Source organism: Alligator sinensis, unplaced genomic scaffold (assembly GCF_000455745.1).
Source record: "Alligator sinensis unplaced genomic scaffold, ASM45574v1 scaffold516_1, whole genome shotgun sequence".
Lineage (NCBI taxonomy): Eukaryota > Metazoa > Chordata > Crocodylia > Alligatoridae > Alligator > Alligator sinensis.
The window spans coordinates 1,895,189-1,909,724 of record NW_005841957.1 but is presented as its reverse complement, the minus strand read 5'-3'; the positions used below and the strand labels follow the sequence as shown (position 1 = coordinate 1,909,724).

At 39.9% G+C, this 14,536-nt stretch overlaps 1 protein-coding gene across 1 annotated transcript in view; it reads right to left on the bottom strand.

The window, feature by feature from the left end:
- SGCZ (sarcoglycan zeta) overlaps positions 1–14,536 on the bottom strand; it is a 315,201-nt gene that overhangs the window by 184,736 nt on the left and 115,929 nt on the right. The window contains exon 5 of the mRNA XM_014518471.2: positions 4,164–4,251. Within this exon, the coding sequence (XP_014373957.1) occupies positions 4,164–4,251 (88 nt within the window). The remainder of the gene's footprint in view (positions 1–4,163; positions 4,252–14,536) is intronic.

Sequence of the window (14,536 nt, the reverse complement as noted above, 5' to 3'; positions counted from 1 at the left end):
AGGCCAGGAGTTAAGGTCAGCAGCAGGGATGGGGGGCTGCAGTTTAGGAGTGAGGGGCATTGGCAGGGCTAGGGAGAGCTATGGCTTTAGTTTTGTTTTACATTTAATTTCTGAGGCAATAATATTTGTCATTTACTGTAACAGTTAGAAACTGCCCTCCTCCCACAATTATATACCCTCTGACGGGTGTCCTCTTTCTTGGAACTGGAAATATGGTAACCTAATCTATTTGAAGGAACAGAAATATGTTCCATAAATGTGCTGGCAAGTACAATATGGCTCAAACAGTTGTTAGCTTAATTTCTACTCATCTGTATCCACTAGCAAGTCTGGTTACCTTTGCACAGCCATTTGATGTGGTCATGTAAGATAATCATTGCAGATGGTGCATCTTCATGAATGATATTGCAACATCAAGTGAAGTTTTCATATGCTTAAAGTAAAATTCCCAACTCAACAGAAGCAAAACATAATAGGTCATCCAAACTAGAATTTATAAATGATCCAGATTTAATACCAAGCATTTGAAGTGTCAGATCATGACAAACATATTAACACCATGATGACTTGAAAGAAGGAATTAAAATAAAATGTAAGAAATTCTCTCCTGGAATACAAATTCTGAATCAAAATAAGACTTCATCAAAAACTAAAACAAAACATATCTGCCTGTTACCACTATACCCATTGAAATTTAAATCAGGAAGTCTCTTGTCATCACCCATTTGCATTGAATATAGGTTAGGAATAGGAATCAGTCATTAGGAATAGGAGCACATGCCTGGAAAGTGGGCTTTAGAAACATATAGTTTCTATATAAGAAGTAGGTAACACAAGTTCTGCTTTTTCACTTATATAAAAATAAATCTCAGACTTTATAGCCTAACTATATAGAGCCATTGGGCTTTCATAATTTTAGATGTTTTTTTATTATATAATGTCATGCTCATGTCCACAGGGAAAGACTATTTTTAAATATCCCAACTAATGAAATGCTGATTGGCTTTTATCAAAAGCTTTTTGGTTCCATTCCCACATAGCCGTGAAGAGTATAGTTGGGTATCTTTTATACAATGGGGGACAAAAATCATGCTGATAAAAGCTAGATGAGCCCTCCATATTCCATTAAACAATTTTTGCTCTGAATGTTGTGGGAAAGTCAGAATCATGTAAAAAAAACAAACAAACAAAAAACAAACAAAATAAAAAACCTAGCCAGGAGACAATCCAATAATCTTGCCTCTGGGAGGGCTCATGATCAGCAGAGCAGCCATACTCTTTACCAATTCATCTCTACTATATGCCATTGTAAGAAGGCAAGATAGGAATGCTCTAATAAATTACTTCTTATCTACTAGCTTTGTAGTACTTAGTGAGCCTTATTATAAATTACAATTATATTGTCTAATTGGGGCTGCTTTGTTTGAATTGAGTGAATGCATGGATTTCTTTTTAATTCATGAACTTGGATACCATATTTAGAATTGTCCCAAATAGTAAATGATTTACTGATGGCTGTTTCATATACCAAACAGATGTAGTCATAGGAACAAAAATAGTACCTACCACAGAAAACTAGTCCTACTGTTTTATTATACTTGATCTCTACTTATCTGCTTTAATACTATTAAAGAAACAATCATTTTGAAGTTTCAAATGGGATGTTGTTAAAAGGATGGCAGTAAGTCTTAGGAAGTGAAGAAGTTACAGAAGCCTGCTAACTAAACATTGCAACAGAATACTTAACCATGCCAACAAGAATAACTGTTCCTACAATAGTAATTTCTACAGTGTAAATAAAACCTTATGGCCTGCATTACCTAGGATCTAATGAGACATCATTTTTTTTATTAAAACACAGATGTTTCAAATAATTTTTCATGCAATAAAAAGGATAAAAATGCCTTTCCTAATTTTAATTCAATAGCACATCTTTGTGTATATTTATGTTGGACAGAGAATGGACATTTTTTTCAAGATATATTGTGTCTAAAACATTGGATGTTTTACTTTCAATGAAGTAAGGAAGAACACAGTTTTGCAGTAAGAGCTAGGGATGATTAGAAAAGAAGAAATCCATTTAATGAAAAATTAAGTGATTTCTAAATTTATTTTTATTCTATACTATACCAAAAATGAGAAGTTTCAAAGTTGCTGTTTTTTTTAAACATCTTGTATAACTATTCCACTCACCTGTACAATGTTGAAAATATGATGTTCTGAGTAGCTTAAAGTTAAACAATATTTTTCAGTTTTTGGTTGGGAATTTATTAAACATATGACAATATTCATTCAGAATTCCAAAGAATTCCAAAGAAAACATCTATGACTGAATAAATATTGTCATATATTTGCTGTATATTTCAACAAATATACAAACTAGAAAAAAATATATTTTCTCTAGTTTGTCTATTTGTTTTCAAAACATTAGATAGAAAAAGTCTTTATTAAAAATCCCTTCATAATATCCTTTCCCCAGCAACAATTTTTTTCACTGCTTAATTTTTCTATCTAAAAGTTTTGCTACGTGGACAAAACAACAAATATTTGATGACAGCAATGATACAAATCCGGTAGCATTATTTTTATAAATAACTTTTATACTAGAGCATTCTGTGTAATCTACTGAAATTCTAAGTTCCATTAATATTATGTATTAGTTACTAATAGTAATAGTATTTCCTCCATGGTAAATCAAATAATTTCAAGACAATATTGAAAAGCCATAGAGCTGTGCTAAAAAAAAATGTTAAAGGCATAGAGACAAGCACAAGCCTGTTCAAACCTATATTTCTGTCACATACACTTAAGGTCATCACTAGTTACTTGGTGCCTATTTACTTTCTTTCACAATTTTCTATCTACTTTGCAGAGAACATTAAATAATGGTCACCTTTGTCAATACTTTCATGAAGGCAATGAGTGCCTTCATCCCTGTACTAGCCAACAGCATGTATAACCTTATTAGTATAATTTAAAGTTGAGTGGGGGTGTCTGCACATACAATTTGAAGCAATATGCACTGGAGTTTATTGCACCAGAGTTTATTGCTCCCAGGCATGCTGCTTGCACGTGCAATGGGGACTGCAGCACAATGCACTGGGTTAGGGAAGGCTCTGCTGGCATGGGGCACCAGGGGTCAGCCTGTTAGCCTGGGGCTGCCCCCACCCCTAACTCAACATGTTGCAGAGGGGCTGGCTGAGGCATGAGGGTACTTCAGTGTGGGGCTAGCACTGTGCCCCAACCAGCCGGGGCAGTGTCTACATGTGCACCGCTGTAGAATAAAAAAAACTCTGGAGCAGGATAGTTCTTGTATTTACAAATACTATCCTGCTGCAGTTAATTAGTTTACTGCAGTTTAATAGTGGTGCACATGTAGATGTGCAACATTTACTGCAGAACAAATTAGTCTACTCCACAGTAAGTGTCTCATGTAGATGTGACCATTTGCTATACATTTACACTTAATAGTAAATAATGAAAACAGAGAAATAGAAGGAAATAGAAAATGCATGGACAAAAGAAAAAAAGTATAGGAATAGGCATAGTGATGATCAAGGCATTTTGAATTTTCTTTTCATCTGGAGTCTTTTCAGTTGTAAAATAAAGTTACATCAAACACAGTTTCACTAAGGACTCAAAGTATGATTCTGTTTTTTCTTGCTTTACAATGCTGTATTATCCCCCCCCCCCCCAATATACACACACACACACACCACCCACACTTTGCTGAGTGGGACAGAAATGCTAACAGGTTTACACCTTATGCTCTGATTCTACAACTCCTTTTGGGCAAAACCCTATGCATGATCAGAACCCTATGCATGATGCAGGACTCAAAGAACCTAAGTAAGAGAGAGAAACCTAAAGAATTAGTGATCATTTTCCATGAAAACCTATCTGATGAAACACTTCAAATTTTTTTTGTGTGATAAGCTTCCCCCAAACAATACAATATTATAATTTTTTCATTAAAATGTTGACACAACTTTCTTTTGACTTGCTCTATTTTCTACCAACTTTAATGAAAGCTGAATCATGCCTATCATGATGGTGCGTGTGAGTAATATTTTACACACTTCACCACTATTTTCTCTTTTATACCACTGACTAAAACTAAGGCTAAATTGATACATATAATCTTTATAGAAGATAACACTCACCTACAGTTAGTTGTCCAGTTAATTGTCCCATGTGATTTCGTGCATTCACTGTTACATTCCTGTCAGACTGTAAGACCAGTGGGCTATCCTGGAAAAAATATATAAGGCAAAAAAATGAAAAAGTATTATCATAAAATTAAGATAGAACTAGAACACACACATGACAGGAGAAGCAACTCTTTCCAAGCAGGATATTCTTATTTAACATGAATAATTAATTCAAAACATTTTACATATCCAATTTAAATGAAAGTTTTGCTGCTAAAAATACTTTATTTTTGGAGACTAAGGTTGAAATTAATTTCTTTTTTTTTCTATGAAGGTCATGTTTGGATGATAGGTATAAGCTCAAAAGAACTAATTGTTGCAAATTACATTAATCGTAAGTATATATTTAGGGTAGATTCTGTATTAATTATATGATACATTATACTATCATTACTGTCTTAGTTCATGATATATCAGGGGCAGGCAACTATTTCAGGCAGAGGGCTGCTCACCAAGTTCTGACAAGCTGTCGAGGGTTGCATGGGTTGTCTTGCCCCTTGACAGGTACCCTACCCCTGGCCACCATCTTGGGACCCAGAGTCCTACCCCTTGGCCCCAACCTTTGCTATTGGAAGCCCTTCCCATCACCCCCAGAAATACTCCTGTCAGCAAGGGGTTTTGCCACCTCAGAATCAGAAAAACACCAAATTATATTCTAAAAAATCAAACACCTACAACATTCACTAATTTGATTTCAAAAAATATTTTTGTCCTGATTTACATGTGTTTGTGTAGTGTACATAGAGGTGATTGTATATAATAGTTTAAAATGAAGTCTTACTCTTGTATACTGTGTGGGACTGGGGGGCGGATAGGTGCGTGGGATGTGGGGTGAAGGAGTATGCGGGTGTGTGTAGATATATGGGGTGTGGGTGGATATGGGGTTTGTGGGGGGAGATGGCTGGGGTCTATGAGGGGGTGTGGGGGTCTGTGTGTATGGCAGTGCAAGGGGTGTGTGGGTGTATGTGTATGGTTGGCTGAGCATGTGGGACTCATCCTATGAACACACACACACACACTCCCTCTCCCTCCCTCATTGCACACACAGTGTGCTTTGCTCACTATACCCACCCACACAGTATGCTTCACTCACTACACACACACAAACACAGTGTACTTTGCTCACTACACACACACATACACACTGTGTACTTCCTTCATTATACATACTCACACTCTCTCTCGTTCTTCCCTTCCCTTCCCTAATTGCTCTCTCTCTCTCTGTCCATGTCTCCCTCTCCCTCATTGCACGGACACACACACACACACACACACACCCCTCCCGCTCCTGGCCCCAGGGTACTGGCATGGCCTCATGCTCCTGCGGTCCAGTGATGCAGCCAGGGGCCATGAGCTGCATGCAGAGAAAGCAGCTGCAGACACAGGCTTTGGTGTGTATGGGGGGATGGGATTAGGAAGGGGCTGTGGGGCGGGGTGGAGCCAGCCTGGTCTCTCCTGACTCCTGCCGGCTACCCCTGGGTCCTACTGCCCCTGACTTATGCCATCTGTGACAGCAGCTAGGAGCACATAAATATTATTTTTCTAAACTTCTTAGGTACCCTACGGGCCAAATCTGGACCGCAGGCCATATTTTGCCCGCCCTTATGTTATATACTACTCTCCTTTGGTCACAGCTAATCAGTATTATAACCTAACTTAAACTATTTATGTCTTTGGTGTTAATACAAATCATTATTCTATTTTGAAGATGGAAAAAAGAGGCAAGAAAGGTGAGTGCTTTGCAGCATAGCTATGGCCAAGCTAGCTTAAGTACTACTAGCAGCCTACTCTGCTACCAAGAAACTCAGCAAGTCCTAACTGCAAGTATTCATTAAATTTCTTGGATGAGTTTTTCAGCCCACATCAAACATCATGCTTCTCTGGCTATACTTTTAGCAGGACCCAAGATATTCAGTTGAAAGCTAGCCCAGCTATGCCTATATTATTCAGTAGTCTGAATTACAGGCACACATTGTTTCTTATCTCCTGCATGTCTAAATGAGAAAATTTTACAAGGACAGTCCTGTTTTTTTGTAGTTGTCCTTGATATCCTGAGAACTTCTTTATGACACCTAAATCATTCCATTTTATTTAGCTAAGCAGTTTAAGGTTTCAGGTAAAGTTTTGCATAAGTCATTGCTATATTGAAAAAAAAAACAACAACAATTACCACATTTTTACTCTCATTAGTTATCAGGCACAGTTATCTTTGTATCATGTCAGTAGCTCCTCAAGGTTAAAGCTTGTCTTTTCTTGCCAGGATGCATCATCTTGTTGCTACTATGGATTCAATGAGTACATAATCAATAGGGGTGTACAAAGCGGGCCCTATTTGATTCAGATTTGGATTCAGACTGAATCAGGGACAGTGATTCGATTCATGGATTCGGATCACTGTCCCGATTCGATTAGCTAAATCTGAAACTGAAGATTCAATGCTGATTCTGAGAATTGGTGATATGGACATAGATACAGCTTTAAATGTTTTTTCTTCATGCCTTGAGGTACCAGCATAGCTTTTGAATGCTGAGATGCTGGAGCGCATGGAGTGTCCCACAGGAGTGGGGTGGGGGGCCATCCATGTGCCAAGTGTGGAACCAGGAAGTGGACTGGAAGTACTTCCAATCCAATTCCAGGTCCACCGGGGAGCACAAAGCCCGCCCCCCCCCCGCACCTGCCTGGCTTGGCGATCAGCCATGGGGGGACCCCAGATGCCCCCCATTGTCAAGCCAAGGGGGCATGGGGCCCCCCCTGCGTGCTCCCTGGCAGACCCAAAAGTGAACTGGAAGTGCTTCTGGTCCATTTTCAGGTCTTCTGCCAAGCGTGCTGAGGAGCCCCCCATGCTCCTGTGTGATGCTCCATCTGCCCCACCATTGCAGCATTCATGAGCCGCCTGCTACCTAGAGGTATGTAGAAAAAACATTTAAAGTTGTGTATATGTCTGAATCACTGAATCTTTCTGAATCTCTCTGAATCAATTCGGATGGTTCCGAATTGAGCCAAATCTGCACCGATTTGAATCATGGACTGAAGCTTCACACAGCACTAATAATCAAGTCACTGTAAAATCTTTACTTTGGCTTATCAGAGCAGGGGGTTGAGGAGGTAACTGATTGATATTGTTATCTAAAATATAGAAATGGGGGAAGCAGCAGAAATGGGGGAAACACAAAACAAAACAGCAGAGTCCAGCTGCTTTTTACCTGTGGAAATCAAAGAATTCCAAAACAGGCCAAAACAGGGATCTCATGAATATTTTATGATCCTGAAAGTATGTTTTTATTTTTGAAAATATAACATCTCATGTGTGGAGAGCAAATCCCATAGGAAAAAAAAGACTTCCAGAAAAATATTTCCTAATGATCTTCTTTATCTAAATGTATAATGTTGGGGTCTGCCTCAATCAGTGATTCTCAGCCAGGCTGCTGCATCACTCTAGGGTGTCTTGACATCCTTTCAAGGGTGCTGTGGGGTGCCATACAATGTGCAAATATGATTCAGAAACACCCCCCCACCCCAACATTTCAAAGAGAAATTCATAGTGTAGAAAACTGTCTGACCTGTTGTCTTTCTAAGTTCTTTGCAATAGAAGAATAGCTCTGTTGTTTTTCTACAGTCAAAAAATGAGTGACAGTGAAGAGCTGACACTTTCTAAGAGGTGTCTTGAATCTAAAAAGGTGGAAAACCATTGGCCTAGATGAACAGCTGAGTGATGATGAAGATGACATTTTATCAGTTACATTTGACAAGAATGGAAGAACCTTATCCAGGGTTGCCAGCTGTCCATAAAGTTTAAGATGGTCAGTAAAAAATCAAGCTAAAAATGCCTGTCCTTAAAATCCATTAAAAAGTTGATCCATTTGTAAAAACTCTAGCAGCTGGCATTAATTGAAGTTAATGGAAGCAGCTGGAAGCAGAACTGAAGCAGAGACAGAGCACAGCAGTGCCACCTGGTGTCTGAGTGGGAGGGTAACACCTTGAAGGGAGCTCTTTTCAGGACTTTGTAGACCTCTCCCTGCTCCAGTGTGTACTTTTGCTGTTGCTGAGTACCATCTGGCTACCTCTCTTTAATACTCCTAGATTGCAGGTAGGTTTCTTTGGGAGTCCATGCTTTGGGGAACTAAGTATTGTGGAACAGGCAGGGGAGGGCAGGATTGTGTAGGCTATAGTCAGAGGCATCAGGCTGTGGAGGTAAGTAGGTGATCCTTGTATGGGGGAAGCATGGTGTAAAACCATTGCTGCAGTCAAACAGGGTTGCCAACGTTAGGATTTATTATTATTATTATTATTATTATTATTATTATTATTATTATTATTAACTGCAAACATTTTATAAGGACCCAAACTTTTTTTTTGTTTTGATTTGATTTTTGCTGTGGTTTCTGTTAAACTCTTAAACTTGAACACAGTCCTTCTAGCTAGGGTCTGGCAGCAAGGCAGGACCTGGCACAAGAGTTATATTTACATTCTATAACTGTCAGAACACATATCAGTAAAACCATGCATCAGTAACAATGTTTGGTTGTCAGTAAAAATGTTGCAGATTGTCAGGGGGAAAAAATATTGGGTTGGTAATCCTGGCCTTAATTTTTTTTAATGTTTTCATGAAACATCCTTCTGACACCTCCAGGTAAAATCCATGCAATGTATTTCATGCAGCAGAAATTGGGGAGCTGGAACTGAGGCAGAAGTTGCCTGCTTTTTAGTAAACTGCACATCTCTGAGTGAGCACATGACACCTGTCTGCTCCTTAATACATGTGCTCTGGGATGGGGTGGGGGGCATTTTAATTAGAGCAGCTCTTAGGAGCTGCTCTAATTAAAATGCTTGCAGCATCTCATATATTCAGCATCCCACACTTCAAAATGGTGGCAGGGGCACTTTGACTCATTTGATGAGCTTTAGTTAAAATGCCCCCGCTGCCATTTTGAAATGCAGTGATACTGAATACGTGTCATTGCAAGGCTCCCAAATAGTTCTAATTAGGTCAAAACCAATTCCTTAAACTCATATGCATGTGTATAGGCACCTTATGAGTTTAAGGAATTGGTTTTGACCTGACAACCCCTAAGAGATCAGAGAAGTCTATATAACTGAAAGCTTCTACTCCTGTGAAACAGTGACACAGTTGTAAACAAATAAAGCGCTGATGTTTAATCTTTCTCACTGTAAGAGGGACTGGCAGGACTTTCTCTGTAAGTACTTCAAGACTTTGAGATACTCATTCAAACCTTAACCCAAACAGCTTCAATCTGCTAACTTTCAGGGCATGCTCCAGATCCTATTTATTTCACTTGGCTTTTCAAGTAGAGACTTGAGGTGTAAACAGAAAGAGAAGGTTGTTAGCATTTGATTAGGAACTTTTGCTTGGCACAAAAGGTGATTTTAAAGGGTCATTATTTTGTGATTTTAAATAATTGGGAAGTCACTCTGAACATGTCTCTTGGTTCTTTTATTGTTCAAAATCAAATAAAATGAACCCAGGCACCTGTGGTAAGTTTTTTATCTTTCTAGAAAAGATAAATTATCTTCCTTTTTCCCACCTCCCCAACTTCCTTTTCCCCTCATTTTAGTTGGGAAGCACTAAAGGACCCACAGTTTGAATGATGAATTTGAATTAGACTTTAATTTAGTCCACCTCCCTCTGACCTTTCATTTGGCTTTCCTTTATAATAGAAAAACTCTTATTGATTTCCCCCTGATTTTTAACCTCAAAATGTTCAGTCCATAGAAACATACTTTGACCTAATTTCTAGCATTGTAAATATGTTTGTCTATCACTGGACTATGCAACTACCTTACTTAAAGGCTTGCCAAGCAGCTTGCCCTCATGGAACCTGGCAGATGAAAGGTGCTGCTTGGCTTGTCCATTTTTCCAGGTGCAGAGCTATAACTGTCTGCAAGACACTGTGTTCAAAGCAACCATTTGAGCTGAGAATATGACCATATCAAGGGATGTATCAGCAACAAAAGCAGCTGCTAGGGATATTTTTCTCAGCACTAATTTGATTTCTGCATCCCTTATGGACCTTTGAAGATCATTAGCCCAGGCAACTGCTGCTCTGGCAAGCGGCTGTAGTAAAAGACAGCTGTGTGGCTGACACCTCAAAAATGTATCTTTAAAAATCCCTTTTCTCTCTGCTTAATCAATGGCATAAGAGAAAGAGCCTCCTTAGCCAGAAAAAAACAAACCCTTACTATGACAAGTTATTTGCATCTACTTTTCTTTCTGAATTGAGAACCTAAATTTTGGGATTTACTGAGGCAGCCATTTGATTGCTTAGATTTCTCAGTAACTTTTTCTGATTAGAAGAGTTCTTCCTTCTTACTTATTTTATCTTCCCTCTTACTTAGAAATACTTATCTTTGCTGTTAATATTTTTCTACTCTTCGACTTTCTTGGGATGGTGCTCTGATTATAAAATGATGACCTAGAATCTTCACTACAATGTCATGAAAATATCAAGGTGCAAGCCTGTCCTGAATTTCTTTACTCTCCTCACTCCACCCTGGATACATTAATGAAACTATAAGCCATCAAGAATAAGGAAAAAAGTGAGGGCATCAGTCTGTATTTGAAATCATGAATCTTACACATGTACTTATAGGATGAAATCCTGGCTCACTTGAAGTCACTGGCAAAACTCTCATTGACTCCAGTGGAATTAGAATTTCACCCATAGGGCTTAATAGTAGGTTTTGGTCCATTCTGTCTAAAAAAGAAACTTATAGAAATTAGTGTTTCAACAGTCTACTGAGAAGGGACCTGTGAAGGTCAATGAACTTATACCTGTATAAGGCAAATTTGAGATGAACATCTGTGCTAAGAAAAAAAGCCTAATCTAGACCTTGAATGTGCTAAGGTGGGATCACTCTCTTGAAACCACTAGACATGCCATTTTTGATGTGGCTTTTTAATACTCAGTAATGGATGTGATAGTTCACAATATTTGAGTGTTGATAAAAGTAGTCAGTTGAGAGTTGTCATCAAAATATGATCAATGAGCTTTTCCTGTGAAAAGAAAATTAAATCTACATTTCAAAACAAATGACACAAAACAGAAAGACAGAAGATTAATTCCCCCATCCATTCAAATTTAGGAGAATTGTATCAATGGAAAAATCCTTTTTAAAAAATCAGACAGAATTGGAACTATAGCGTGGTTACTCATATGTGATTCATAATGTATCTAGGCTGCCAAAGCAGGAGCTACTGTAAAGTACATTAGTAATAATTACATATATTGAAAGGTATCAAAGAGCCTTAGATGATGCTTGAGAAGAAAAAAAATCCTTACAGCTTCTGAAGAGAGAGGTTAAACAGTCTGCAACTATTCCATCTCCATGATGGTGACTTTACAAATTACTCGTTCATAAATAGTAAGAAAAAGTTGGAGTCGGGTCGTGATTCCTTCTGGCCACTCCCATCCGTTATTAGTGAATCAGGGGCATATAGACTAATAGATACGCTCTATATTTAAAAAAACACATATTCATATTGCATGAAAAATTTGCTTTGATCTTCCTACTTAGAATATTGAGAAGGAACAACCTATAATAAAGGTCTCCATTATGCTAATATTATTTTTGGGGTATTGAAGCTACTTAAACATATGCAAGGAAAGAAGTGATAAAGTAGGCCTTCCCTAACTCCCCAGATAACATCTCCAATAACAAGTTCAGCCTCTGCTCATTCTTGAGTTCTGCACATATACCTTGCTATCACAAGCTGGGACAAAAGCCATCTGAGCAGGACAGGCAGGTTCAACTTCCTCCTCCAGCAGACAACAGTAGCCTACCATGTAGGGGAGCCTCAAATGACACCTACCTAAAAGGTAGCAAAGCACACCTTTGTGCATTGATAGGCACTCCTCACCCTGATGGGCATTTTTGGGAGGCACTGTGTTTTTTAAGGCCATAACTTTAGGTTATCCACTGTCAAACACCAATTACTGCCAAAGTCTATTGCCTAAAGTCCAAACTGAAATCCGTAATGATACTGAATGCACGTAAGAAACAGAAACTGGATCTTCCACCAGGTTTTCTTAGGGCTTTGTTACATATTAAGTTTGGGTGGCTTCTGGAGCTCTTAACCCAAGAGTGAACAATTATTTGGGCTGCAGGTCCACTTTACTTAAGAACTTTTGGTGAGTTTTTGAGGGCTGAGAGGGGAGGGGGATCGATCATATCCAGCCCACTGGCCTGCCAGCTGCTGCTGGGAGCTTGAGGAGGAGGACTTTATCCTGCACCTCTCTGGTCTGCTGCAGCTGGGGCCATACCAGGTCATAGTGCAGATTCCTGTGCACTCCCACATCCACCCCCTTCCACAGCTGAGCTCCCTATTGGTGTTACACAGTCCTGGTACCATGGCTACTGACAGCCAGGCCTGCACAGGACAGGGTGCGATGCAGTGTGAGTAGCCACTAAAGGCAACTTTTATTCTTGGTCTAGTTGGGAGCATGTGAGAGATGGGTTGGAGAGGGGGTGGAAACATGAAGCTGGAAGGCAGAGAGCTAGTGAGAGGAGTGAATAATGAAATGGAGGTGGGGGAAGGGTGGTAAAATGAAGAAAATCAGCCACTAAAGGATAAAATAAAATGACAATAAAGGAGATAAACCTGCCATGCAATGGCATAACTTTAGTCACCTAAGGAGTGCTTAAAACTAGTTCCAGGTGGCAATATGTGGATAATTCAGGGGTTAAGAGCTTCTGGAGCCACGTAAAATTAATGTGCAACAAGACCCTCAGATTTGTGTTACCCAGGTCACGTTCCATTAATGTGTCCACTCTCCACATATGAGCCACACAGGTTGCAGTCCCCCAGCATGCCAGAATGCAGTGTCCCCTCTCTCATTCTCCTGGTCCGTGTGGAGAAACTTTCCACCCCCTGCCAAGCCAACTCCTCCTCCATGCCCGCAGTTGTGACTTCCCACCCCCATGGCTGCAACCCTGTGCAAACAGCTCACAATACACATACCAGGCAGACACATTACAAGGCATGGATGGGTCCAGGAGTGGAATCTGAGGGTGTGGGGGAGAACAAGGAAAGGGGCTGTATTAGATCCCCATGAGCTGAGGCCTCCTTCGTGAGGCAGGGGCAGTAGGTCCTCCAAAAACACCTTCCCTTCACTGCCCCCAAGTCCCAGACACCCAGGAAGCATGACCAGCAGCCCCCCATACCCATATTCCAAATCCTAATTTATTAAAACACATGGCCCTCTTTAATGCACTTCTTTATTTCTTTTTTAAATTTTTTTTAAAAATCCCTCAATGGCTGAATTTTTACATTTCCCTACCCTTCCCTTCCCCCCATTTCCTTTCACCTCCCAGTTTCATTTTCTAAGCTCCCCATCCCTACTCTCATACACTACCAGCTACAACTTGTCTTAGTTCACCAGCCCTGTAATGTAAACTCACAGCTGTAGCTCCTAGTCAGACCCCTGCTTGCCAGCCCTCTAGTGACAGTTGTGCAGGTGGGGAAGGTTTTTAGCTTTAAGGTATGACTGCTCCAAACTCAAACTATCCCTAACATCGATCAGTATCTGAGAAGCTCAAAGTGAAATGTGTAACAACAAGGCACAGAAAACATCGTTTTCTCTAAGCAACATATGAACAGACACACATTCACCCTTTGGTGATAGTGGAGGGGAGTGGGGTGGGGGCAATCTTAGACCTGGTTCCACCATTTTTTAAACCAGTCTATGTGGCAAACTTCTGTTCTCTTATGAGTACAGACCAGTTTTCAGTGATGGACTTCTGTTCTGTTCTGGGGGTTACACTGGGCAATAAGCTGAATATGAGCCAGCAGTGTGCCCTTGTTGCCAAGAAGGCTAATGGCATACTGAGCTGCATTGGTAGGTGTGTTGCCAGTAGGTCATGGGAAGTGATTATTCCCCTCTATTCAGCACTGGTGAGTCCACATCTGGAGTACTGTGTTCAGTTTTGGGCCCTGCACTACAGAAAGGATGTGGACAAATTGGAGAGAGTCCAGTGGAGGACAACAAACATGATGAGGGGGCTGGGACACATGACTGAGGAAAGACTGAGGGAACTGAGCTTATTTAGTCTAGGGAAGATGACACTGAGAGGGGACTTAATAGCAGCCTTCAACTACCTGAAGGGAGTTCAAAAGAGGATAGAGCTAGACTGTTCTCAGTAGTGGCAGATGACAGAACAAGGACCAACAGTCTCAAGTTGTAGCAAGGGAAGTTTAGGTTAGATATTAGGAAGAATTTTCTCACTAGGAGGATTGTAAAAAACTGGAACAGGTTACCTAGGGAGGTGGTGGAATCTCTATCCTTGCAGGTTTTCAAGACCCAGCTAGA